The sequence below is a fragment of the Calypte anna genome, chromosome 18, assembly GCF_003957555.1.
Source record: "Calypte anna isolate BGI_N300 chromosome 18, bCalAnn1_v1.p, whole genome shotgun sequence".
Taxonomy (NCBI): domain Eukaryota; kingdom Metazoa; phylum Chordata; class Aves; order Apodiformes; family Trochilidae; genus Calypte; species Calypte anna.
The window spans coordinates 6,563,612-6,588,529 of record NC_044263.1 but is presented as its reverse complement, the minus strand read 5'-3'; the positions used below and the strand labels follow the sequence as shown (position 1 = coordinate 6,588,529).

The following is a 24,918-nucleotide window of genomic DNA, read 5'->3' as shown; positions in this document are numbered from 1 at the left end:
GGAGCAACCGCCCAGAGCCGCCCAGGCACCACAGCTGCCGGTTCCCGGCTCCCCGCCCGCCGCTCGCTCCTGCCACGGAGGCCGGGGCTGGACTCTGTAAGGAGTTCTACGGAACCCAGCACCTGCTGGGAGATATTTCACTGATATTTTCAGCCTGGCTTCCTGTCCCCGCTGCTGGGACTGGCGGGAGCAGCTGAGGCGTGAGTTGGCGGGGAGGGAGAGGGGCGGTGGCAGAGAGACCCCGGGAAAGCCCACCCGGCACCCACACCTCCCGCCCGGCTCTCTGACCCCCGCAAAGAAACTTCTCCGAAGTGGGTAGACGTGGTGTGGTTTATTTTGTTGTTTTTGGACAAGAATAAGGATTTTGCAGGAATACCAAGGCTCCTGTCCCGGCGGCAGCGTGAAGCAGAGCGCTCCCGGGATAGCGTTTTACGGGAGTTCCTTGGCACCTCCCAACCATGCAGCGCTGCGCCGAGAAGTGGAAGAGCAGAGCTCCTCTTCCTCCCCAGCAGGAGTGACCCACGCTAGCTGGCAAGCAGATGATGGTGCTGCTGATACCGGTACCGTGGGGAGAGAGGTGAAACGACGGTCAGCGAGGTCTTCATAGGGGATCTCCCAGCTGGACTGTGGGCTCTGCCCATGGAAGCAGATAAGAGAGGGCTACAAGCCCACTTGTGTTCGTGTTTGCTTGATTGACCTTGTTTGTTTGTGTCTGCTTCATGTAAAAAAACCACATACAGAGTGCTTAGTGTCAGACTCTTTTCCTATGCTGCTTCTCCAGCAAGTTCTTTCATGGTCCTCAAACCATCCCTGAGCCTGGTGTATGCAAGCAAACTCATGTCTCCTCCCTCCCCTAGTTTTAGGACCCTTGTAAACCTTCCTTCCCAGAGGAGGAATCTCCATGACAGCAACTGCAGCCAGTGACCTTGAGGACACAGTGGACCTCTATGTCTGATGTCTAAGGAAGGACTTTTTATCTTCCTTTGCTTCCCAAAGCACTAACCCAGGTGCAGGACAGGCTTGCAGGAAGGGGAGCTTCTCCTTTGGTTCCTGTCTGATAACTCCACCCTTTGCACAGCCCCAGAAGTGCCCTGCATACTCAACATTTTGTTTGCAAGAAACAAAGCTGAACTCAGCCCTGGTTTGGGTGGGCAGAGACACTCTTGAGAAACAGTGCACACCAGTCACTTGACAACACCTGAGGCACAGGCCCCTGTCACCCCATCCCTGGTCCCCCAAGCAGTGCTGCACCATCTTGTGGGGCTGAGCCCTGGCAGAGCCACAGGTTTTCCCTGCCACCCCCATCCCCAGGGCACATCCAGCCCTCATGGGCCCAGACATCTCTGAGATGTCCCTTGGGTCATCCCAGCCCACCAGGACAGCACAGGCCAGTCTGCAAATACTCACAGGAGGGGTAGGGATGACTGTCATGGCTCTCAGCATGGCTCTGGCACGTGAAAGGCTGGAGGCAGGCTCCCTCCAGGGTTTCTGCCTTCCCCACACCAGGGTCCTGCTCATATAGCCCCTGGTGACAGCTCGGAAACTCCCGGCTACAGTTACGTCAAGGGTGGGTTATCCCAAACTACCCACTCCTGGCCTGGAAACGGGCCCTCGTCATGGACAGGTCTCACTTCTCCATGGATATTAATAGCACAAATTAAGAAAAAATAATATCTGGACCCATCAGCGCTGGGTTTGCACGTGGTGACACACCATGGCTCCTTGCTCAGGAGCCTCCGAGCTGGAAACCCCCCCTCCAGCCCCGGGGGAGGCGGGTCTGGCAGGTCCCGGGGGGACAGCACGGGGGAGCACCGGCAGTCCCAGCTGGGTGACCCCCGCACAGCCTCGCTGGAAGCAGAGGGCTAGTTCCCGCCTTGCCCCTCCCCGGTACCGCCGGACCTCCAGTGCCCGCCCCGGGGCGGAGCCGCAGCGGCGGGGCCCATGGCGGTGCGGGGGTGGCGGCGGGCGGCGGCGGTTGCTGCGGTGCGGCCCGGCGGGGGCGGCCCAGGACGGGCTCTGGGGTCGGCTCCGGAATCGGAACCGGCCCCGGAACCGGCCGCCCCCGCCACAGCCGCACTCTACGTGCACGTGAGCGGGGAACCCCGGGCTTGCACACGGGGAGGGCTGCACGGGTCACCCCCTGACTTGAACACGGAAGAGGGGGAGGGAAGGGGAGATCCCCGGGACTTGAACACAGGGGTGGGGACCCCGAGGCTTGTGCATGTGGGGGGTGAATATGAGAACTTGGGGCTTGCACGCTATGGGGAGGACAACCCGGCCTTGCACGTGTGAGGGTGCTGAGGGGACCCCCCCGAGCTGTGCATGTGAAGGGTGGCACCCCTGGGGCGGGAGGGGGTGGGGAGGGGAAGGCACTGTGGTGCTGGGGTCCCCCATGGTGTCCCGTGCCCGCAGTGGCCCTATTGCCGCAAGCGGTGCTCCTACTGCAACTTCAACAAGTACGTGGTGCCGGCGGTGGACGAGGCGGCCATGGGCGCCTGCCTGGTGCGAGAGACCCGCACCCTGCTCCGCCTCAGCCGGGTGCAGAGGTGGGTGCGCAGGGGGATGGGCTCAGGGAGGTCTTGGAGCCCTTCAGCATCCACCCACAGCATCCATACCCTCTCCTCCCCACAGCATCACCTCTGTCTTCTTCGGCGGGGGCACCCCCAGTCTGGCCAGCCCCCATACCGTGGAGGCTTTGCTGGAAGCCGTGGCAGGGGCTGCTCACCTCCCCACCAGTGCCGAGGTCACGCTGGAAGCCAACCCCAGCTCCGCGGGTACCTCACACCTCGCTGGCTTCAAGGCTGCTGGCGTCAACCGCCTCTCCATCGGTGTCCAGGTGAGGGTCTTCCCTGTCCCGACCCCCGCATTCCCCTGTTCCCCTTGCTGCCACTCTGCTCCCTCCTCCACAGTCTCTGGACGATGCTGAGCTGCGGCTGCTGGGCCGGGAGCACACTGCGGCGGAGGCACGGGGAGCTGTGGAGGCTGCACGGGGGCTCTTCCCTGGCCGAACCTCCATCGACCTCCTTTTCGGGCTGCCGGGGCAGAGCTGTGGTGCCTGGGCCAAGGGGTTGGAGGCAGCGCTGGGGTTCTGCGACGATCACATCTCCCTGTACCAGCTGACGCTGGAGCGGGGCACAGCACTGGCAGCACAGGTCTGGGGGGGAGCCCTACCCAGCCCCCCCCAGGACCTCCTGGCTGACATGTACCAGACTGCCCGCACCATGCTGGTGGCTGCTGGCTTCCGACACTACGAGGTCTCCAATTTTGCAAGGAAGGTGGGGTGTCCCCCCAGGCTGCAACCCCCCTCCTGCCACACCATGCCACTCCCCCGGCCTGCTTCTTCCCCCCTCACCCCTTGCCACATTCTCCCCAGGGCGCCCTCAGCACCCACAACCTCTCCTACTGGCGGGCTGAGCAGTACATTGGTGTGGGGCCAGGTAAGCCAGGGTGATGGGGGGCTGGTGGGGGGCAGGTGTGTCCCCTGACCTCCATCCTGTCCCCCCTGCCATTGCAGGGGCACATGGGAGGTTTGTGCCATGGGGTGAGGGTGGTCGGAGCCGGGAAGCCCGTGTCCAGACACTGGAGCCTGATGCCTGGATGCAGGAGGTGCAGAGCCAGGGCCATGGCACCAGGAGGCGAGTGGTGCTGAGCCCTCTGGAGCAGTGAGTATTGGGGGGGGGGGGTCTCCCCCCTGCACCCTCTCCCCTGCTGTGCCATACCCCAGCTCTCCCTGTGCCCACAGGATGGAGGAGGTGCTCGCCCTGGGGCTACGCATGGATGAGGGCATCACAACTGAGGTGAGGAGCTGGGGCTGGGGACACAGCACCCAGCAAACAAACTGCCACTAATGACCCTGCACACAGCGTTGGGGGCACTTCTCCCCCCACCTCAGCCTGCAGAACGTGTTTGGGGGGCCAGGGGAGGCAAAGGAGCTGCAGCAGCAGGGCTGGCTGGTCCTGGATGGCAGGTGAGCCCCTGGGGGTGCCACAGTGGCAGAGGGGGGGATCCCACATGGAGCCAGGGGCTCAACCACCACTTCTTCCCCAGGGGCTTGCGGTGCTCCAGGGAGGGTCTGGCCCTGCTGGACTCACTGCTGCCTGGCTTGCTCTGCCAGCTGCAGCAGTGCTGGGCCCTGCCAGCACCCAGAGCTGCACCCAGCCACAAGGTCCCAAGGAGGAGCCCAGCAGGGGACAGGGATGGTGGTGAGGCCATGGGGCACAGCAGGGTCCTGGAGGCTGTCACTGGTGGGGAATAAAGAGAACTGTGCCCAGGGTGAGGGGCTGCCCAGTGCAGGGGGTGCCCCCCAAGCACTGCGGGCCCAGTGAGGCCACTGCCACACTGCACAGGACTCTCTGGCAGCCCCAGGAGCAGAAACATGCATCCTTTCCTCACACTGCTGTATTTGTGTTGGCAAAAAACCAAGCCCAGCTGGGACAAAAAGGCTCTCTGTTTTATTAGAAAGCGCCATCAGCATGGTGCTGGGGAGAGTAGGTCTCTGCTAGCCCAAGGCACAGGTGAAAAGCAGATACAAAGCTGGATGATGCGGGGCTGAGTTCTCCCCTTTTTGGTCCTCGCTTCCTCAGCTCAGAGCTGAAGGTGCTTCTCCATCTGATCCCTCAGCTTAAATTTCTGAATCTGAATAAAGTGCAGAGAGGAGAAGAGAGTCAGACAGGAGAGAGGACAGGACTCCTGCCCTTCCCCTTCCCCATCCCCTCTCTTACCTTGCCCGAGATGGTGAGTGGGTACTGACCCACAAATACAACATACCGTGGGATCTTGAAGTGTGAGATCTGTGAAGAGAAAACCAACCACTGCACCCTGCTGGAACAGTGTATCCAGCCCAGTGGCATGGACCAAACCAGGGCTGGATCCACAGGTCTAAACTCCCTTTTTTCATCTGCAAATCCCCAGCAGCTACTGAGTCCATCAGGGAACTGACTGACTGGGCTCAGAGGAGTGGGAGACCCACCTTCCCTCTGCAGAAAGCTTTGATCTCTTCCTCGGTGCAGTCCTGCCCAGCCCTCACTCGGATACAGGCACAGATCTCTTCTCCCATCCGGGAATCCTTTACACCAACCACCTGGTTAGGAGAGATGGACAGTGTGACCCCTGGGGACATTCCTCCCACAGGCTACAGGTGCTGGGGTAATGGTGTGGGGCTGTCCCAAGACAGCCTGAGCTGGCTAACTAAGCACTGCCTCTTTTTACTGACACTGAGTACTCCTGGAGGAACTCCTCAACCATTTTTCAGAGCAGGCTGGGCACCCAGACACCAGCACCTTCCTTTGGTTTTGCAAAGTCAATGGAGTGAGGGCTGAGTCAGACCAGGCAGGCAGCAGCTTATCATGACCACAATATGGACCTGTCATCCCTCCACATGCTTCTGCTTCCCTCAGAAGATTTGGGAGGCTGCTACAAGTGCTTTGGGATCTCCAGATGAAACAGCAGGAGAGGGATGAAGTCAGGTTAAAGGATTATTTGAAGCCCCCAGAATGGCAGATTTTAGTAGAAAAACTGCCTGTGGCTCCAGGAGCTGGGCTTCCCAAGCCTCATCTCTAAAAATTGCTCACACTATTTCACAAGAGTTCTCCTGTCATTCCCTGCCTTGAACCAGTATCTGGAAATCCTGGAGACATGTCAGTCCTTCTGAGTCCAGAGCAGTGACATAAAGCCCTAGAAACTAAATAAACAGGGCTGGTGTGCAACCCATCTGCTATGGGACCATTCCAAGGAGAGATGCTGGCCTGGCACAGGCACAACTCTGACTAAATAACTGGTTTATTTATGGGGAAACTTGGCTGGCATAAAACCTGGAGGAGAACAATCCCAGCAGATTGGGAGCAGCTGCTCAATGCTGCAAATCATCCCTGTTTTGTGAAGAGGTGAAACTAAGTCTCACTTCTCCAGGGACTTGTTGGAGGAATCTTTTTGGATTCAGGAGCTTCATAATTACTTATCACTAAACTGCCCTTACAGATTGCTTTCAAAGTAAAAATTTCAGAGGGAGCTATGAAAGTGGACAGGCAATTAAAAACTGAATGACAGTCTCTAGATTGCAGACGTGAAGATACTGCACAAGAGGTTTGCCTGAACCAATTTACCTGAACCTGAGGGCTTTGCTTTAGCTCTCCCTGCCCTTTCCATGCCGTGAGCCTTTCCCTCCCACTCACCAACCACTATTACATGAAAGGTGACACTGAATACCAGGGGAGACAACCAGGTCCCAAGCAGGAACCATCACTGCTCACCAGCCTTCCCTCAACTCACCTGGACTTCCTCAACCTTGGGATGGGTGTGGAGAAACTGCTCGATTTCTGATGGGTAGATGTTCTCTCCTCCCCTAATGATCATGTCCTTGCAGCGGCCGATGATCTTGCAGTAGCCATGTTCATCCAAGCTTGCAAGGTCCCTGCAATGACACCAGGCTCCCAGTCCTTCCCCAGCTGGGTGGAAGTATGGCTCCCAAGCCATACTGACCTGGAGGCCAGGTCAGGGTTACTGGAGATGTCTGAGATGCAATCTGAACACATGGAGGAGATCAGGGAGCTCTTGCTACAGCCAGACACTGCTGTCAACAGCACCCTCACAACATCAGGGCTGCTGAGGGGGAGGGTGATTCCTGCCCCTGCTGTGTACCCCCACCCCACCAGTAGCAAAGCAACTGTCCCCATCTCCAGGACCAGCTGGCACTGAGGGCTCTTCAGAAAAGCTGCTCTAAAGTTTCGCAAGCAGAGCAGAGGGCTAAATGGGGCCAGTTTCCCCTCCTTTTGGAATCACAGCCAGGGTCTGTACACACCCATCCCTCTCCATTATCACCCTGCAAGACAGCCCAGGAGGAGCAGAGCTGCTTCTAGACTCACCCTGTCTTGTACCACCCATCCTTAGTGATCACTTCATTTGTCCTGGCAGGTTCACCCCAGTAGCCCAGCATGACACAGTAGCCACGGACCTGAAGTTCCCCAGGAGTGTTCAGAGGCACAGGCTTCCCTGTCTCTGGATCCTCAATTTTTGCCTGCAATTCAAGAAAAGGAGGGAATGTCTGAGTTAAACGTGATGGCACATCCCAACCCCACCACCAGGCAGGGAGAACGGGCTGAGGTCTGCTGCAGGCAGAGGACCTGGAGCAGGTGGGGAGGGGCATGGTCACCTCTGTGTGGGGAAATATGTATCCCACTGTCTCAGTTTTCCTGTCAATGCTGTCATTGGGGAACCCCATGAAGGTGACAGGGCTGTTTTCTGTGGTCCCATAGGCAACCTGCAAACACAAGAGCAGAGATGATGCCTCAGGGAGAAAGAGGCCTGCATAGCTCCAGCTCTGGGAAAGATTAAGCCAGTGCTGGCCACAGAAGAGATAGAGGCAGTCTCATAAGTCACAGGGAAGCTCTCTGCTCTCATGACCCATGGATGGGGCTCTCCCAACACTCCTGCCAGAGAGTCCTGGGGAGACAGCACCTAAAACAGCACTGCACCTGCTTGACATGGCCTTCCTGGCCTCCATCACTCTGCTCTAGACCCACAACATCCTGGGTTGATGGGACTTTTGACAACCCAGCTGCTTTTCTTGGGGGCCCCCAGTTCACCCTCCTCTTTTTTAACCTTTATCTCTCCAAGCCCTGTCCTGTTGACTCCCTAGCCAGACCCTGCTCTTGCCTTGGTGCCCTTGCAGCCATCTACTCAAGGTGCAAGAGTCCATCTTCTTTTCTCTAAAGACATTGGACACCACCTTGGAAAAATCCCAGAGCCAGCAGTGGACTCTTGTGGAATTGGTGTGTCCCTCAGCACGGTTGTTTGCTCCAGATCCTTTTGTGCAGACATCAGCTCCTGTAACTCTCCAAAAGGCATCACGAGGCTGCCCAGCACTCAGCACAGCTGCACTTGCAGACCAAATGCCTCACAGCAGGACAAAAGCTTCTCACTGCTAAACCTCCCTCACCACTAATCCCAACAGCAGGCTCTGAGTCACCTCAGCTGAAGGTCACTTCTCCTTGGAGGAAAATTCCAGTTCTTTATGCCCAAACCAGTGGCCTGCTGAGACAGCAAAAGCCAGGAGGTGTTCTGGGCACCTCTGAGCTGCCTGACAGCACCATTGCTGGGATTGCTGCTTCACCTCCAACTCCTGGGAGCTGCATTTCACTGGTGGGACATGCTGCAACACTGCTCTTGTCTTGTTGTGTCATCAGGCAGGGTCACTAGTGCCACCAGTGGCTGCTTTGCTGGGAGAGCATGGCTGGGAAAGGACTGAGGCAGGAAGCATTTCCTTCTTTCTCCTCCTCACCTTCAGTGTGATGCACAAGCAGCTCTGATGCACCAAAAGGGCCTCACCATCTTCCTACAGCCTTGGCACCCACACCTGGGTCTTGCCTTCTAAGCAAATCCCCAGCTCCATTGCTGGCTGCACATCTGCATGCTCAGGGCTTCTGCATGGTGCTCGCCATACTCCAGGCACCGAGCCCAAAACTAATGAGGTTTTTGGTTTGTTTTCTTTTTTGCAAAAGGCATCCTGAAAAAAAATCAGGGATATATCCTGAACGAGCAATACACAGTAGTGGTGAGAGCACTTGGCACTTTCTGCTGTTTGGGGCTGCTGAAGGATCCCAGGTTGGGCACAAGCTGTCAAAACGGCTGATGCTCATTTATGACACCAGGGTCAGGATGAATCCAAGCTGGAGATTTGCAGGAGCCTCCCCTTAGCCAAGAATCTGCGTGAGATAGTCTACAGGATGCTGCAAGGACCATCTGGTGCAAACTGCTCTGCTAGGAGCCTGGCAGCCCCTGGGGAGCAACTGGAAATGGGCTTCTCCTATCAGACACAGTGACAGCTTCAGCCCAGCCAGGCTGGAAACCTACAGCACCTGATGCTCAGACAGGATTGCTCTCCTACCCACTAATAAAAGTCCTGTGGCTGGATCAAATGACTGATGAGACCCAAATCCAAGATCTTAAATGCTTATTTAAAAATCCCAATGTCTTTTTTTTTGGTTTTGTTTTGTTTTACTCTGCTGGATGAATTGCCATGTCAGTCCCAGGATCCTGGCCAAGTCCTGAGTCAATCCTTTCTGCCTCTCCGGGTCTCTCCAGTTTAATTGGACACAGGAGCAGGCAGGTCCCTGGCAGAACAATGCTGTGGGTGCTCACCAGGCTCCTCCAGATTCCTGGCTGTGGGCCATGTACCCCAAGCACCAGCTGGCCATGCCGTGGGCAGCAACTTGTCCCCATGAACACCCCCACACCTTGTTGCAGATGGGATGCTTTGACACCACTATGATTGGGCAAAAATTCAAGTTTCAATCAATAAAAGACTGAATCCTCACAGCACACAAGGCTTAACCAATTTAAAGATTAACAGGTGATTCAGTAGAATATATTATGGCTAAAACAGCAACTTGGTTACAGATTTTAGAATGACACAATTAACACTAAATTACTAAAAGATATCCTAAACTAAACTATATATGTGCATAAACAAAAAACATACCCACACAGAGACAAATATTTGGGCCCAGTGAAATGCACATAAATATCCCACCTAAAGCAAATGCTGATATTCAAGCACAGACAGGCAGAGGTGGAGGCTGGGCTGTAGTTAAATGTCCCTGTTCAAGTAGGGAGGAAATACAATACATTAGCATCCCTCAATGGGCATGGCCTGAGGAGGATGAACTTGCCCTGGCCTCCCATCAGCTTTGTGATCTGACTGTCCTGGAGTGGTTTGTGCCTGAGAAGTGTCCCAGCTCACAGCCCACTGCAATCCAGGAGAGCTCAAAGGGTCTCTCAGGGAATCACTGTTTGTAGGGTCTGAGTAAACTGATCTTTGTCAAGTACTGTTCAATTTCAGCCCAATTCGAATCGTGCAGTATTTTGGCACTTTTCCACCAGTTGCATATACCTACAGCTCACCAAATTCGGGAATTCTAGTGTCATCCTCATCACCATCTGGTAAGGCCCTCATCTAGGATACTGCTTACAATCTGGATCCCATTGTCATTCCCAGAGAACAGGGGGAGCAAGGCCCAGCTGCTCCAAGGAGGTGACACAACACCCTAGGACAATTTTTTTTAATCTCCATACCAAATTACCTCTGGCTGCTATGGCCTAGAGGGGGCAAGTACTGAATGGCCCCAAAGTGGGGGTCTGCACCCACACACACACTCAAGAATGGGTTTTCCAAGAGTGAGGAAGGTTCAGACCTGCTGCCTCCTCCCCATCTGCCTGCACCAGCCATGCTCTCTGCAGCTGAACACCAGGGTGTTGCTCCCAACCTTCCCAAGATGGCATTTCTCTCTTGGGACAGTGTTTTCTCCATCCGCATGCCCAGGACCAAGGCAGTGAGTGGAGTGAGCCCTTGCACCAGCACTTCTGTCCTGCCTGACCTTCATCTGACACACAGAGCATCCTCCAGCAACTCCATCATCCCACCCCAGCCATGGCTCGTGATGCAGGAGATGAACCAACACTTCCACAAAAACCCAAATACCAATTTAAACTTGGAGATATCCACAAAGATTCATAGCTTTCAAGACCCAAAGGGACACTTAACATCATCTAACCTTGTCATCCAGTATAATTCAGTCCAGAACCTCACCCAATAATTTCTACATCAGCTCCATAATTTCCACTGGAGCTGTATCTAGTGTCAAAGCAAAGCTTTTCAGAGGCAAGGAGTCCAGCTCAGATTCTTGGCTTTGAAACAAGTTACAAGAGTACAGAATAATTGACTGTAAAGCCTTTTTTTACTGTGAGGACCACAAGTGATCCCCCTGGCCATTGCCTTCAGCAGTGACAAGGATAATTCCAAAACAAACTGCCACCTAACTTACTCCTTCTGACAAGAGATTCATTCTTTGTGAATCCTAAACCTCTGTCTATATGGGGAATAAAAAGAACATCTTAGCAGAACTGTGTTTTTTAAAGCACATTTCAAAAACATTTCCTGCTAGTGCTGTTTAAACACTGGCCACTGCGGAACAGGCAAAACAGTCTGAAGAAGGAAGTGTCTAAAAATGAAAAATAAAGTCAAAACAATCAGACTCCAGTCTCTTTAGTAAACATATCAGAGGCAGACTGATCTGGTGGGGAGAGCAGGGATTCTGAAGACCCTGGGTTTTTCCCAACTGTGCTGCTTTTTTACTGCATAACTTGGAACTGGTCACATTAGCTCCCTGCTCCTCGGTTTTCCCCAGTGTTCAACAGCAGTAAAAACACCACTTCCCTGCGTGTTCAACTACTGCTGAAAGGCTGTGATGAAAAGGCTGGTTTCAGTACCACCAGTAACTCAAACAGGGTTATAGTGGGTGGGACTGAAGCAGTTCAGAGCTGCAGGAGGCCACAAGGTTCCTGAAGAAACCCTCTCTGGACCCATATGATGCTCAGGGAGGCTCTTCCTGCCCCTCCTCACCACTCTCTGGCTATGCCACGCTGGAGGATGATGGCAGGGCTTGAACCACCAAACTAAAATCTACAGAAATTGAGCTTTGCTGAAGACAATACTGGCCTTGGAAAAGAAAGCAGTAAATTGAGCATGAAATAATAGGGATTTTCAGACTTCAAAGAGGGCGCAATGAACACCAGAAAGCTGACTGGCAGCCCAAGAGATGTGCTGAGAGACTCTAAGAGGCCCTTTGAACCCCACTCAGTGTAACATGCCTGATGGATCCAATTATCCCTAAACCCATGCTGAGCATGTTGTCTGCCTCAAATATCTCCACCAAAGTCCACCACAGCCCTTCCCCTTGCAGCCAGTTCCAAACTGTCAACTGAGCATCGATCTTCCCTCACTCAGCTGCTCTCTACCAAGATCACCCAGAGTTTTACAGCCCTCTGGGGACACGTGTCTCCTTGCTTTGGAGATGCCCCACTATCACAAATTGCATTGGAATATTCCTGAACCTTCACATCAACTCTGCTGCTGTAAAAACAGTTTCTGATCACGTCCAGCCTATGTCACACAGAGATTTCCTTTCCTCCCCCAGCAACAGAACCATCTTTGTGTCAAAAATGTCAGGACACAAACAAGCAGGTCTTGTAGGACAAACCTCCAGGGGTGGCCACCCTGTTGGCATTTCTCCCCCACTCAGAGAGCTGCCAGACAGTCCCAGTTTGGATGGGGTTTCAAAAATTCCCAAAAATATCAGGTGCCCAAAGTGCTGCCTTTGTGTCGTAGCACGCAATGGCTTCGCCTCAGGAGGAGGCAAAAATGGGAACCCAGCTTTCCTGGGCCACAAGGCTGCTGCTGAAAATCAACCTCCTGGTATTGTGCAGTCAGGACAAGCTGCTCCTCATGGTCTGGAGTTAAAGCTGCCTCTCTTCTCTTCAGTTTAAGCAAAAGTCTTGAGGCTTGCAAGTATTTCCCCAGTCCTGCCATCATGTCAGAAGCACTGCCCAGTGGCAACCAGCAAAGGCATGTGCAGTTACTGGTTTATCCACAGCTTGATCAAAGGTCTTTCCTATGTAATTAACTTCATCCTCCCTGCTGCTGGGTGCCAATGAGTTTAGAAAAAGTGGAATTAAAAGGAAGAAGTGAGAGGAACCATGGAGAAACAAAGAGTCTTGTGAGCATGGAAAACCACTGGTATTCCAGTGGGGCTGTGCTCAAAGCTGCTGGAGAAGGAAACTAAGCAAAAAAACAGGGAGCAAAGGTAACATCTCCATGCACCTGGAGAGCTCAGCCCCCAAAAAAGTCATGGTTGGAAGTTCAGGTTCTTACTGCTTCCATAGTGAATTTTCCATGTTCTCACAGCACATTCCCATAACTCCTGCAGGTACTGAAACCACTTACTCAACAGATGCTTCCCAAAATAAGGTGGGATGGAGAGGTCTTGCTTTGGCCAAGGACAAGCAGGGAAGTTGTCACTGAGTGCAGACATTTTTCCATTTTGGGAACAGGGAGGACTCCTGGCTGGGGAGCATTTGGGAAGTCAGAAGTCTTCCAGGAATCATTTGGATCCTTCAAGGGAATAAAGCTCCACTCTTCTTCATGGCCTGCAAGTCCTGCAGAGGGGACATCAGCCTTGAGTAGAGCAGGGAGCTTCTGGGGGAAACCCAGTGCCTTGCAAGGTGGACACAGCAGGGCCAGGGAGAGGCAGCAAGGGTGGGGTGAGCTTCATGGGAGAGGCCAAGAGCATCATGCAGCAGATGCTGGGATCAGACAGAAGGAAAGGGTGGGAGCACATCAACAGGGAGCCAAACTGGCAGCATCTCAATGGGTGGAGGCCAGGCTACAGTGGAAGAAAACCATCAGGAGGAAGGAGGTGAATCCACCACATCCTTCAGCTCAACAAGCAGCCTGGGCCTCCAGTCTGCAGCAAAAGGGGCCCTTCAAGCATGTCAAATAGAAACATCAACTTGAGTCTGAACCCAGAGCTCCAAGAGCCACTGATGCTGACAGGACCCATGCACATTGCCAAAAGCCAGGAATTTCACAGGTACTGTCTGGAAGAGTGGAGAGGTCCCAGGAGACCCAATGGGGCTCCCCATGCCTGTCCACCCACCAGACCTCCTCAAATACTGTCTGGAGAGTCCCTGCTTGGGACAACCCTGCTCTGGGACACTGCAGAGCTTGTACCTTCTCCAACCTTGTGCCCAACAGAGGCAGGGGCTCATCTCCACCAGGGCTGGTGCTGTGCAGGCTGTGAAGGGGAGGCAGCATGTGCACCCCAGGGCACCCCCAAACTGCCCCAAGGCCAGCTGCACTGATGCTGCATCAAGAAGGTGATTGCTAAGGTGGACCGACGTACAAAACCAGATCTACATTCCCTTAAAAGCTGCAGAATCAGGTTTAAGTGAGCAATGGAATATTTTAACATGGATTATGGCATGTGCAGCCAGCTTGATATGCCAGACTTGTCAATACTAACAAAAATAAGGATTAAACATGGAAAAGACCATCTCTCCTGTTTTATCAAAGCAGCTCTGATCTGCAGCACCAAAGAAACTCTCCAAATCTATATTTATACTCTTTCCAAAACTGCATTTATTTGTTCAGCCCACAATGCCTCCAAGGAGAGGAGGGGAGCTCAGCATCTGCCAATTACCAGGCACCAGGAATGTTTGCAGAACTGTTCATCAATTAAGAAAGAGAGGATGGCAGGATAATCCTGCCTCTCCTGCCATGTCCTCGCAGGGGACATGTGAGGCAGGGGGCTGGAACTGACCCAGCTCTCTGTGGTGTCCCACTGCCACCAAGGGAACACTGACACTGCTGTCATTGTCACTGCCAGACTGCTGAGCCACCCACAAGTGGGACCTGGGTGAGCTTTTGAGAATTGCTGTGCAGTTGAGGGCTGCAAAACCTGGTGTGGGAAGATCAGACCCCACCAGTGAGCAGCTCAAAACACAAACAGCGGGGAGCCTGTGGCCAGGTGCCAGCAGTGGCAGATGCCAACCAGATCCCACCACAGGAATGTGCTCACCAGGGTGCAGGAGTCAAAAAACATTCGGGGGAAAGAACTTTCTTGTGTTCAACATTTGTGCCTGGAGAAAGAGAACTGAGCAGCACCTTTCCCCCACTAGCACAGCCCTGCTGCCACCCCACCATGGGACCAAAAATAACCTGGCATCCACCTAACCTCTGCTGCAGGCTGCAGGCACTGGGCTGGTGGGGAGATTCTGGGGTAGGGGCACCTTCCCAACTTGCACCAGCATGGTGACATCATGGCATCTTCATGAAGAAGGTATGGGTCTTACCCATGTCCTCAACCTGTCTGCTTCAGCCACAGCATGCACATCCCTGCAGGGAGAGTGTCCCCATCCTCCCAAAATCTGTGGTCTCAGCCAGCCAAGAGGTAAAGGGTGGGAGAGATCCTCAGAAGAAGAAGGATGAGAAGATGGTTTGAGGTTTGGATAGTTTAGCCTCTGAAATGGGTGTTGTTCCAGAAATACATGTGGGTGGGCTGTACTTATGGATGGAGTTTGCAAAGCCCTCAAGGAGGAAAACATGGAGGGTTCTTCTGTCCACCTCCTTTTTCACTATCCCAAAAGTCCTGACAACAAAGCTTCTCAAAGAGCTTTGAGATCAAAGCATGTACATGACCACTATGGAATAAGAAAAATACAATTGTTTTAATCAAAGAGCTTTAAATCCTACAGGTCCCTCCAGCAGGAGCCTGGAGTTCCCATGGTCAGAGCATCTCTCTGGAGATGAGGCAAAAGAACTTGGTGCTGATGTGAGCAGCAAGGCCCCAGCAGGACGAGTCACCTCAGGGCTGACAAACACTGGAAGCTTGACAAGGCCTGGTTTGCACCCAGGTCCCACATTACATCATCACTTGGTCAACCTCACCTGCCCCACAGGCTCACCAGAACCTCCTCCTGACACCCCAGGAGCCCCTTTTCTCCCTCAGATCAGTCCCACAATGCAAACACCCTCCAGACAGAGCCGGGCTGCCGGCGGTTTGCACAACGCCGTCCGGAACGGGCCCGGCAGCGCTGGCTGATTCCTCCCTGCAACAATGGAAAAACCCAGAAATCTCAGTGAATGAGCCAGTCTGTGTCCTAAGTCAGCCTTTGGATTTCCTCCCTTTCTTGATCCTGTCTCGCCTCTGCAACAGCTCCGCTGGGGCTCTGCAGCCAGCCTCAGGAGCAGAAATCTCAACAAGCTCACAGTTATGTGCTGGGCTCTCAGCTGTGTGCTGCAGCCAGGAACTGGCTGGAAATCAGTTCAAAATGTTCCACTTCCAAACCCCACCCCACAACCCCTGGATCTCTCTCTTTGCACTGGCAGAAGGAGGATCTGGGGCTGTTAACTGCTTTACCTTCTCTAGTAGGAGAGCAAGGGACATCCCCTGCGTCATCAGCTCACCTCTGGAGCCTCTGTCCCCAGGCAGGAGCCAAGGCAGACCCCACTCCCAGTTCCAGCAGTAGCTTCCTTGCTCTGCTACCTTACCATCCCTTCACCAATGCCCACAGCTTCATCCTGAGAGCCACATACACCTCCTCCAAGCCTGGCACACAGTAGGACCCTGCATTTCATATCCATCCCCACGTCCCAGAGCTTCCCCACAGGGTCTGCCATTGCCCATGCTTTGTTGGGGGATGCTCCACAGGGCCACATGCTGAGAAAAGCCAACAACCTCTTGCCCATGACCATGGATGTGTCACACTCCACTGCTCCTAGAGAATACACAGCAGAAATTAAGACCATCTTCACTTTCCCTTTCTTGGCTACCCCCTAGGTGCTACCTAGATTTGGAAACCTTCAACCAAAACTTTGAATTGCAAGAGCAACCACAGCACTGTTTGTCATTGGGAGGACCCTGTAGAGCTCCCACTTTCTCCCATCCACACTCAGGCAAACTCCTTCAAAATCAAGACAAGACCCCCCCAAAAAAAACCCTTCCTCTGGTAAGAGGACAAGGTGCTTCTCCCCAAATCAGCCAAGGCTAAAGACAGCCCAGGAGTCTGCTGGAAGCAGAGGTGTTTGTGGGGCACAGCACTGCTCCCCGCTGCGCCCTTCAACCAAACCAGGTTGTTTTCCCCTCACTGATGACCCTGGGCCTCAGCAGAGGAGATGCTCCCCACAGAGCAGCCCCATGTTTGTTCTTCCTGACCATTTGTCTCCCTGTTGCAGAAAGGAAAACTACCTCTGCAGAGCCCTGGGCAGGCCCCTGGACACTGCTCTGCCTGGTGCCAAGGGGTTAAGCTCACAGTAAGTTCCCAAAGCCAGTTGCTTCCAACTGGCTGCTGCCTGCGGTTTGTGGGAAGGGATTTTGCTTTTTAATAACATTATAAATAGGGCTGTGTTCAGCATGCTGCAAACCCAGTCACTCTCTCCCTCCCACCCATCTCCCTCCTCTCGCTTCCCTTCCCACCACACCAATTCCAGATCTGGCCATGAATCTCTCAGCCTTCTTCCTCAGTGTCCTCAGCCTAGTGGCATGTCTTGCCCCGGTGGTGCAGGCATGTCCCCCGAGCTGCCACTGTCACGGGGGAGACCTGCAGCACGTCATCTGTGACAACGTGGGGTTGAAAAAGATCCCCAAGGTGCCTGAGCAAACCCGGCTCCTCAACCTGCAGAAGAACAACTTCCCTGTCCTGCCCACCAATGGCTTCCGTGACATGAAGAAGTTGGTGTCCCTGCACCTCCAGGGCTCACGGATCAAGGAGATCTCCACGGGAGCTTTCAGGGGGCTCAAAAGCCTGGTCTACCTCTATCTCACTGACAACCAGATCAGTGTCATAAAGCCAGGAGCCTTCGATGACCTGTCTGAGCTCACCTACCTGTACCTGGACCGGAACAAGATCCCAGAGCTACCCAAAGGGCTTCTCTCTCCTCTTGTCAACCTCTTCATCCTGCACTTAGGCAGCAATAAAATCCGGGAGCTGAAACCAGGGGTCTTCAGTGGGGCTAAAGACCTGCGCTGGCTCTTCCTCTCTGACAACTCCCTCACCAACCTCCTGCCTGGGGCTCTGGAGGACGTAGAAAATCTTGCTGTCCTCCACTTGGACAAGAACCAGCTGAGCAGCTACCCTGTGAATGCAATGAGTAAGCTGAGAGTGCTGGAGGAACTGAAGCTTTCTCAGAACCCAATCGAGGTCATCCCTGACAATGCCTTCCAGTCCTTCGGGCGCTACCTGCAGAAACTCAACCTGGACAACATGAAACTGAAGAAGGTGAGTCTTTTTCCATTTGTTCCAGATAAGAAACACGGGGCTCCTGCTTTACAAAGCCCTCTGTTTGCTGTTCCTCCCTTGCAGAGGGGAGGGGAGATGCAGGTCTGCGGGGTCTGACCAGCTGGTAACACCCCTGACACAGCCCAAGGGATAAAAGAGAGTTCTCCACCCTTCTGTTGAGTTATTTTATGCAAAACCAAGTTATCTGGAGCTGATCAAACTCCTTGGAAAGGCAGCACATTTTCTCCCAAAAGTTGAAGACGACACCAGTCATTGAGAAAGGTATTTGGGGTAGGCAAAGGGACCTACACCTCCCCCCACAACTCCCAATTTTACACGTTATAAAGAAAGGCTTGTTTATTGATGCTCTCTCCAAAGGAACTCTAGCAGGATCTTACAAAGGGGCCCTGTTCCCTCTGGAGAGGAGGAGGGACATTCAGGTATCCCAAATGGCAAAACAAACCCGTTTTTCTGTCAGAAAGCACAGTCCATAGGCAGGAGAATCACACTCAGGCAATCGCTAACATTAGGATCTCTGCAATGTCAGGCAGTGCCAGAACAGAAGGAGGCACAGTGCAAGAGGAGCAGCACCTTGTTTGCAGCCTGGTGTCCTCCTAGGTGCACCCCATGAGGCTGGAAAGAGGGGGTGCTGAGGTGGAGCAGAACAGTTCTCCTTGGGCTGATGCTTTGGCAGAAAGCCCAAAGGTGAAGGGCACCCAGGGAAGGCAGACCAGGACTTCCCAGCAAAGCAGCACCCACCAGGTGCAGGAAGGTGAGATGAAAAAGAGAATTCCTTAGCAGCAAAGAGCAACTCGCAGGGAGAAGCAGATCACCTGAAAGCTACTGGGAATAAAGCACACCAGGTTTTTCAGGGGATATAGCATCCCAAAACACCCAGAAACTGGAATTACAACTTGATCAGGTGGAGAACAACACTACCCAAGGCCCTCAGTAGCACCCAGTCAGTATTTAAGCCCTTGTCCACTCTCAGCACTAACCTCTCTAGGATGGGAGTGAGCATACTCAGCACTTGAAAACAACCTACTGACCTCTCTGGATACAACCTTAGACATGCTGTCACAGCACTTCTCTAGACTCATTTTTAGGGCACTTTCATCATGCACAAGTCAAAAATTACAGCTTAAATGTTGCATCAGTTGCAGAGACATCAGCATCCCAAGTTATATGTTGAAGTTACTAGACTAACCCATGCCTAAGCACTCCGGGGAATCAAGAGCCCTTGGTTTGGCCAAAAAGCAAGGATTAACTACTCTAGACAGCAAAAAAATACTTTCTTTTCAGTGAACAGCTCTGGACAGGACCCTTAAAAGCTATTCTGCAGCCAGATGCCTCCTTTCCTCCCTGACAGCCCAGTAAGACACCAGTTTGCAGGACCAGTACTGACAGGGGTGGCTTCTGGACTACCTAAAGTAGAAGCTTTAGGGCTTGCTTGCTTTTCCAGGAAAACACAAGTCCCATCCCAGTTCAGAATTATGTTCAAATCCTCAAAAGTCTCCTACCCAAACAGCCCACGCATGAACTTTGCACTGTGAGGAGACATCTAATCACAGAGGCCCCATGACCCAGAAATCACTACCAAATACTTTAAATGCCGCTGGCATCCTGACTGCAGCTTTCTGCTTCACAAAAATATTGTCCTGAGCTGTTCCCTGCACAGCTGGAAGATTTTAGAGCTGATCAAGTGCAAATCCCCTTCCCTCCATGAAGCTATCCCAGCCTATTTTGCAGCTGAGCAGGAGGAGGGGAGCCCTGGGGGTGCTCTGCAGCTCCAGGTCAGAGCTCCCTTTCCCATTCCCACCACCCACCTGCAGGGCTCTGTCACCTGTGCCAGGTGTCACCCACCATGTCCATCAACATGAAACCAGGCAATGCAGATCCTGCAAGATTAAGGGATGTCCCTCTCTCTGCATAATTAATTGGGAAATAAATGACAGCAGCAACCCTCCATCTAAATCAGAGGAAAAACCTCCCTTTTCTTTACAAGCTCCTGCTCTGGCAGGCAGCACAGCAGCTGCTAGCAGCAGATCCAAACTCTTCTCATGGGGCTGAGAGAGGAATGAGCAGCTGAGACAGAGCAGCACTGTCCACACTGAGCATGGCCAGGCCACCACCCCACTGCACAGCATGCCAGCATCTCTCTGAGCAGCTCCACTACCAGCACAGTTAAACCCACCCAAGGTCAGCAGGGTTTGGGAGTGCAGCACCACTGCCTGTCCAACAGCTACAATACTCTGGGAATCTCTTAGCTAAGCTCTAATCCTATCCAACATTGCTTAATTTGGAAGATGACAAAAGTTCACAGCTTAAAATAGTGCATTTCCTCTCTTGACCTTTGCAGCTTAGAGAACTTGAACAACCCCTGATGGTCCCACCTGAAGTGCAAGCTTATGGCCAGAACTGGGAGCACAGGTCCTTGGATTGGGGACCCAGGGAGCTCCCCCAGTGCTTTGAGGAGGGGGAAAAATGGTCAGAGCCGAAGGCAGCTTTGTGTTTTGCCCATGACCACTCTCCAATTCATCACCTCCATGGAAGTTTGTGTTGTGTTGTGTTTGCTTTCAAGAAACTTTCCAACCTGAGTGACCATGGGCTGAAAAAACCCAGAGATGAGACCTCAGGGAAGAGAGAAGGGGGCTGCAGAGCCAGTTCTACAGCCTCTCTTCTCTCTTTGGCAGCTTTTTTAAGGGTTGCTCTCCTTTAAAGACTGCTCATGAATTGAGAGGAGAAAAATCCTGCAGCATCCCTTATTAACAACCCGCTGGAAATGAGGAAAAAAAAATGGAGGAGGTTGAGGTGCTGGAAACAGCCTCTGTTTCTACACTGCTTGAATGCCAAGTTTAACTTTCCACGCAGAGCCCCCGAGCACTGCCAAAGTCTACAGCCCCTTCAGACGCCACAAACACTCCCTCCTTCAGCTGTTCCAGGACAGGGAAGGCAACAGAAGCTGGGAGGATTTCCAGCCTTGGAAAGGAATACACCCAGAAAATATCCCCATTTATAATGGAGAAGTATGGCTTAAAAATAAGAGGCCTGCCAGACCTCACTTTATTCAGGGATGTGGCTGCAAAGACAATCCTGTGTGGATTTGGCATACAGCTTTATTTAGGCAGGAGACTCCATAAACCACCATCCCAACACCTCCCTGAGGTGTCCAAAGCTTCCAGCGAGCCAGAACCCCCCCTCCACTGCTCCTTCTCATGCTCTTCCCATGCTCAGGCCACTGCAAGTCCAGAACAGAGGCAGCTGGGTTTGAACTCCCCATCCCTAACTCACTGCTCTTCACCCCAAACCTTTGTGCTTCAGTTTGCAGACAACGCGTTTGCCGGCGTCACCGCGCTGAAGACCGCACACCTGGAGAACAACCGCCTGACCCAGCTGCCCCGCAGCTTCCCCTTTGACAAACTGGAGACACTGACACTCTCCAGGAACCCCTGGCACTGCAGCTGCCAGCTGGCACATCTGCGCAAGTACAGCACCACCCACCCCTCTTCTCCCCGGGCTCTCCTTGGAGGCACCCCCAGGGATGTCTCCCAAGCTCTGCCAGGCAAAGAGGAGGCTGCTGAAGGCTGAGCAGCTCTCCTACTTCTTTCGTGGTGTGAGTGTTGTCCAAGATGAGCTGTATGCCTCATAAATTCCTTCCTTTTCCTCCCTGTGTCCCAGGTGGCTGAAGGGCAATCGCACTCGCACTGATGAGACCTGCTCCACGCCTGCACAGTACCGGGGACAGCCCATCAGAGACACCCCAGCCCTCCGGACCTGCAAGCTCCCCACCAAGAGGTCCAAGAAGGGAAACCGCCATTAAACACGTAAGATGGGTCACAGAGACACTCCCCACCCAAAGCTTTTAGTCTGGTGTGCAGCAGACCCTGATGCCACCAGTGGTACGGGGACTTCTATCTCCGACTTCGGTGGCACTGAAGTTTGGCTCAGAGCAGCTCATCCATCCATTCACACAACACTGCCTCCTCTCAGAGCTATCTCCTGGCAGTCCTGGGGCTCCCAGAGCAGAGAATCTGCCTGGAGCACCAGGGATGGATTCAACCTTGGAAAACAAAAACAGGGCTAAAGACAGGCCCAGGGCAGCAGAAAGGGTGAAACATGTAATTAAAGTGTCAAAACAAGGGTGGATTTAACCCACTCTTACCCTGAGCTGGGAATCACACATTTGACTTCTCTAACCAATTGGAGAAGCTCCAAGCTTTTGCCCTAGCAAAGGTTCTCCAGGTCTGGTTTGAAAAGCAGGGCAGGACACAGCTGGGAAATCTGGCTCCTCTGAAGGTTGATGTCTTCCATAAGCAGTTCTAAGTCCAGCATCTGCCTTTTGGCAATTACAATTCCCATCCAAGACTCTCAGGTATTTAAAAACAAGGATTGGTGCCTTCAAATGAGTGTCCCAGAAGAGGGAGGTAGGAGACAGCAAATATTTTTTTAATAAAGTGTCCTGGGCCAGAAGGTGACTCAGAGACAGGGCTGACTTTCCCATGAGCAATGAGCTTGCTGACATCTCTAAACACAAACATCAACTGTGAAAACCTACCACACAAGCACCTTCCACAACTGGAAAACCAAGAGGATTACATTCTGCTCACAGTAGCAGGAAAACCACATCTATCATCACTCCATCCCAAATATTTTGCTTTTCCTCATCCCAGTACAGAGCTTGTGTGGATTCCCAAGGGCTTGGGAATGGATGAGCCTGCAAGTTTGGATGCTGTTTGCTCATTTGTTAAGTTACCTGGCACTGCACTGGATGAACAAGGGCTGTCACTGTGCCCTTTCAGAAAGGACAAGGCAGAAGCCCAAACCCCAGTTATGGCCATTTGGTCCCCAGGTCACTAAAGATATGCATAGCAGGAAGGAGAAAGTAAATTTATGACCAATGTGTCAGGGATGCCAGTGGTTCTGTGCCTGCCTAAAGTGGTTATTTCTCTTGCAGTGCCAGAGGTTTTAGGGATTAGAAATGGAAATAGCAGTCATTCCATATAGGGAAGGTAAAGTTCCCCTCTAAGGATGGAAAAACTTTGGTTTTCTAAACCACAATACTTAAATGTGTTTTATTTACAAGCCTGGCCCCTCTTAACCTTCTTGTCTTCCTGCCTGAACTCAATTTGAGTTCACTCTTCCACCACGAGAGTAATAAATCCATGACAGTAAGCCTGTTTTTTCTTAGCCCCTTCCACCCAGCTCTCTCAGACAGGTTTACAGTGCTAATGAAATAGAAAAATATTTATTCCAGTTTTGCAGAAGACAGAGCCTGGTACCCTAAGGTGCAAGTGCCAAAGTGCAGACACACAAATGTACTCATGTGGTAAACATGATTCTTAGGAATATGCAGTACCTCTGACTTTATCACACACCTCTGGAGGGCCAGGCAGCTTTCTCAGATGTCACCTATGAGGGTCTGTATTTCAGGGATGACCAGAGACTTGGGTCACTGACCACCTTTCAGATTAAAGGCAGTTTTGAAAAATCTATCTGACCCTGGGCTTCCAAAACCAGGGCACGAAAATAATTCACTTCTCTTGAAAATTTCACTCTTGGGTTTCTTCCTTTATGAAGGAAGTGCTCAGTGACCATCAACATTTTGGGTAAGATACTCCAGAGCCACACAGAGAGTTAGCAGAAGAGGTCAGAGACAGGACTAACCCACTCCCCTCCACAAGGGGAACTTGCAATGGCTCCCTGACTTCTAACTCCCCTCTTTCAAGTACAGGCTTCATTTACACACTGAATGTAAAAATAGACAAATGCTACAAATTTACTGATCTGCTTGAAAAAGCCCTTAAATATATGGATTTCTCTCTTTTTTTTTTCCCCTAGCAGGCCCTAGTATGGCCCGTCCTGGTGACTGGTCACTTCAACCATCAGAAAACTACTGACTTCTGAGTCCTTCCTTAAGCTTCTCCTGTCAGGAAACATTTCTGATATATCCAAACACCTCCAGCCTCCTCCGAATCCTCGCTTCTCTGCTGACTGCAGGATGGAATCCACCTTTCCAATCTTTTCCAACATCTATGTATTTTTAAAAAGGCATTTTTAAAACAAACTAAACTATGCATGACCATACTAAGACAAACTAACCTAGATCCTGCCGGTAAAACACAGTCATCTGCCCCAGAAGCAACACAACTCATGTCCCCTCTCAACAAGTTGGTCACTGGCTCACTCCTTCCAGTGGAGTGGAAGCAGGAGGGAAGGTAGGAGCATCCCTCCCCCAGTTGTTTGATCAGGAAAATTCATCTCAAACCATGCAAAGAGACTCCTCTGCCTTCCCACGGAGGAGATCCCTGCAGGCCAGGGTTGAAGGGGAGAGGTGAAGCAATGCCCAAGAACCACCAGCCCCAAGACATGCCCCAAAGGGCAGCAAATCTCTCCAGGTTGGCCCCAAATCCTTTCAGGGAAGCATTACTGGGAAACCCCAAGACTGAAGCCACCTGAAGATGGGATTCCCTCCCACTCTGTGGGATTTACCAAGATGCACACACGTCCAAGAGGAGAAGGTGTGTGCTGTGCAGCCTGGCTGGGGCATCCCTCTGCTCTCCACCCCCATTCCAGAGGATCTTGCAGGACACCAGGATGACTGTGGTTTATTGTCACGGCTATCACAATACCACAGTTGCAACTTAACTGTGTTTTTTAATCCTAAAGAGTTATATAAATATATGTATATTTATTCCTCTGTAACTGAGTGTAAATGACCTTTAAGAGGATAAAAAACTCTGCCTCCTATATAGAAATCAAATTGTATATTTTCTTATGTACATCTTCTGTATAAAGCTCTTGCTGCAAAGATTAATGCACCAAGTCTCCCTGTGTCTGTCTGAGGGCTGGAGGATCAGAAGTAACACGAGACCAGTGGTACAAATATAGACTTAATCCTCTTTATCCTATGGGCAGAGCAACTGTTTGGGAGGCTTTTATTATTTCTCATTCTACAAAGCAGGAACATGTGACACCTAATGAGTCCTGAGCACTTGCAGTAATGTTTGAAAATATTTTGTGAGGCCAAACTCAATCCTATTATAAAAATAGGCAGGTGTCACCTGACAAGAGTCAGGGCAACAGTACCAGGCCTGCCCCTGGTTTTTTTCAGCTCAGCATTAAAAGCATCCAAGAAAAAACTCCTGTCTGTCTCCAAGACAGCTCCAGGACAGATGCCCTGGACTCCCCTTGTCCACAGCAGAGCAAAGTCATCCCTGGAAAGCCCTGGTGCTGGATTGAGCCAGATCTACCAACAATAAAAGCCCTGACTCCCAACTCCACGTGTGCATCCATCAGCACCAGACAGCAGTG

General features: G+C 52.3%; 3 protein-coding genes across 4 annotated transcripts in view; 2 read left to right on the top strand and 1 right to left on the bottom strand.

Annotated features, from left to right (window-relative positions):
• The first annotated feature begins 1,941 nt into the window (after positions 1–1,941).
• RSAD1 (radical S-adenosyl methionine domain containing 1) lies at positions 1,942–4,468 on the top strand. Its single transcript, XM_030462119.1, has 9 exons — positions 1,942–2,088; positions 2,413–2,546; positions 2,632–2,836; positions 2,910–3,275; positions 3,374–3,437; positions 3,515–3,662; positions 3,743–3,797; positions 3,864–3,967; positions 4,048–4,468. The coding sequence occupies exons 1-9, from the start codon at positions 1,942–1,944 to the stop codon at positions 4,253–4,255; spliced, it is 1,431 nt and encodes a 476-aa protein (XP_030317979.1). The 3' UTR covers positions 4,256–4,468.
• A 77-nt stretch (positions 4,469–4,545) lies between these two features.
• Positions 4,546–24,918, bottom strand: part of ACSF2 (acyl-CoA synthetase family member 2) — a 32,548-nt gene continuing 12,175 nt past the window's right edge. The window contains exons 11-16 of the mRNA XM_030461630.1: positions 7,148–7,255; positions 6,861–7,012; positions 6,268–6,409; positions 4,970–5,080; positions 4,722–4,790; positions 4,546–4,635 (exon numbers count right to left, since the gene is read on the bottom strand). Coding sequence (XP_030317490.1) covers positions 4,585–4,635; positions 4,722–4,790; positions 4,970–5,080; positions 6,268–6,409; positions 6,861–7,012; positions 7,148–7,255 — 633 coding nt within the window. The 3' untranslated portion in view covers positions 4,546–4,584. The remainder of the gene's footprint in view (positions 4,636–4,721; positions 4,791–4,969; positions 5,081–6,267; positions 6,410–6,860; positions 7,013–7,147; positions 7,256–24,918) is intronic.
• CHAD (chondroadherin) lies at positions 16,813–24,293 on the top strand. Of its 2 annotated transcripts, none has more exons than XM_008494477.2 (4): positions 16,813–17,607; positions 20,929–21,092; positions 21,286–21,431; positions 23,449–24,293. In XM_008494477.2, exons 1-3 carry the CDS (start codon positions 16,828–16,830, stop codon positions 21,425–21,427), a joined length of 1,086 nt encoding a protein of 361 aa, XP_008492699.1. In that variant the 5' UTR covers positions 16,813–16,827; the 3' UTR covers positions 21,428–21,431; positions 23,449–24,293. The 2 variants fall into 2 exon arrangements, with proteins under 2 accessions (XP_008492699.1, XP_008492700.1); XM_008494478.2 differs by having other exon boundaries at positions 16,828–17,607; positions 23,446–24,293.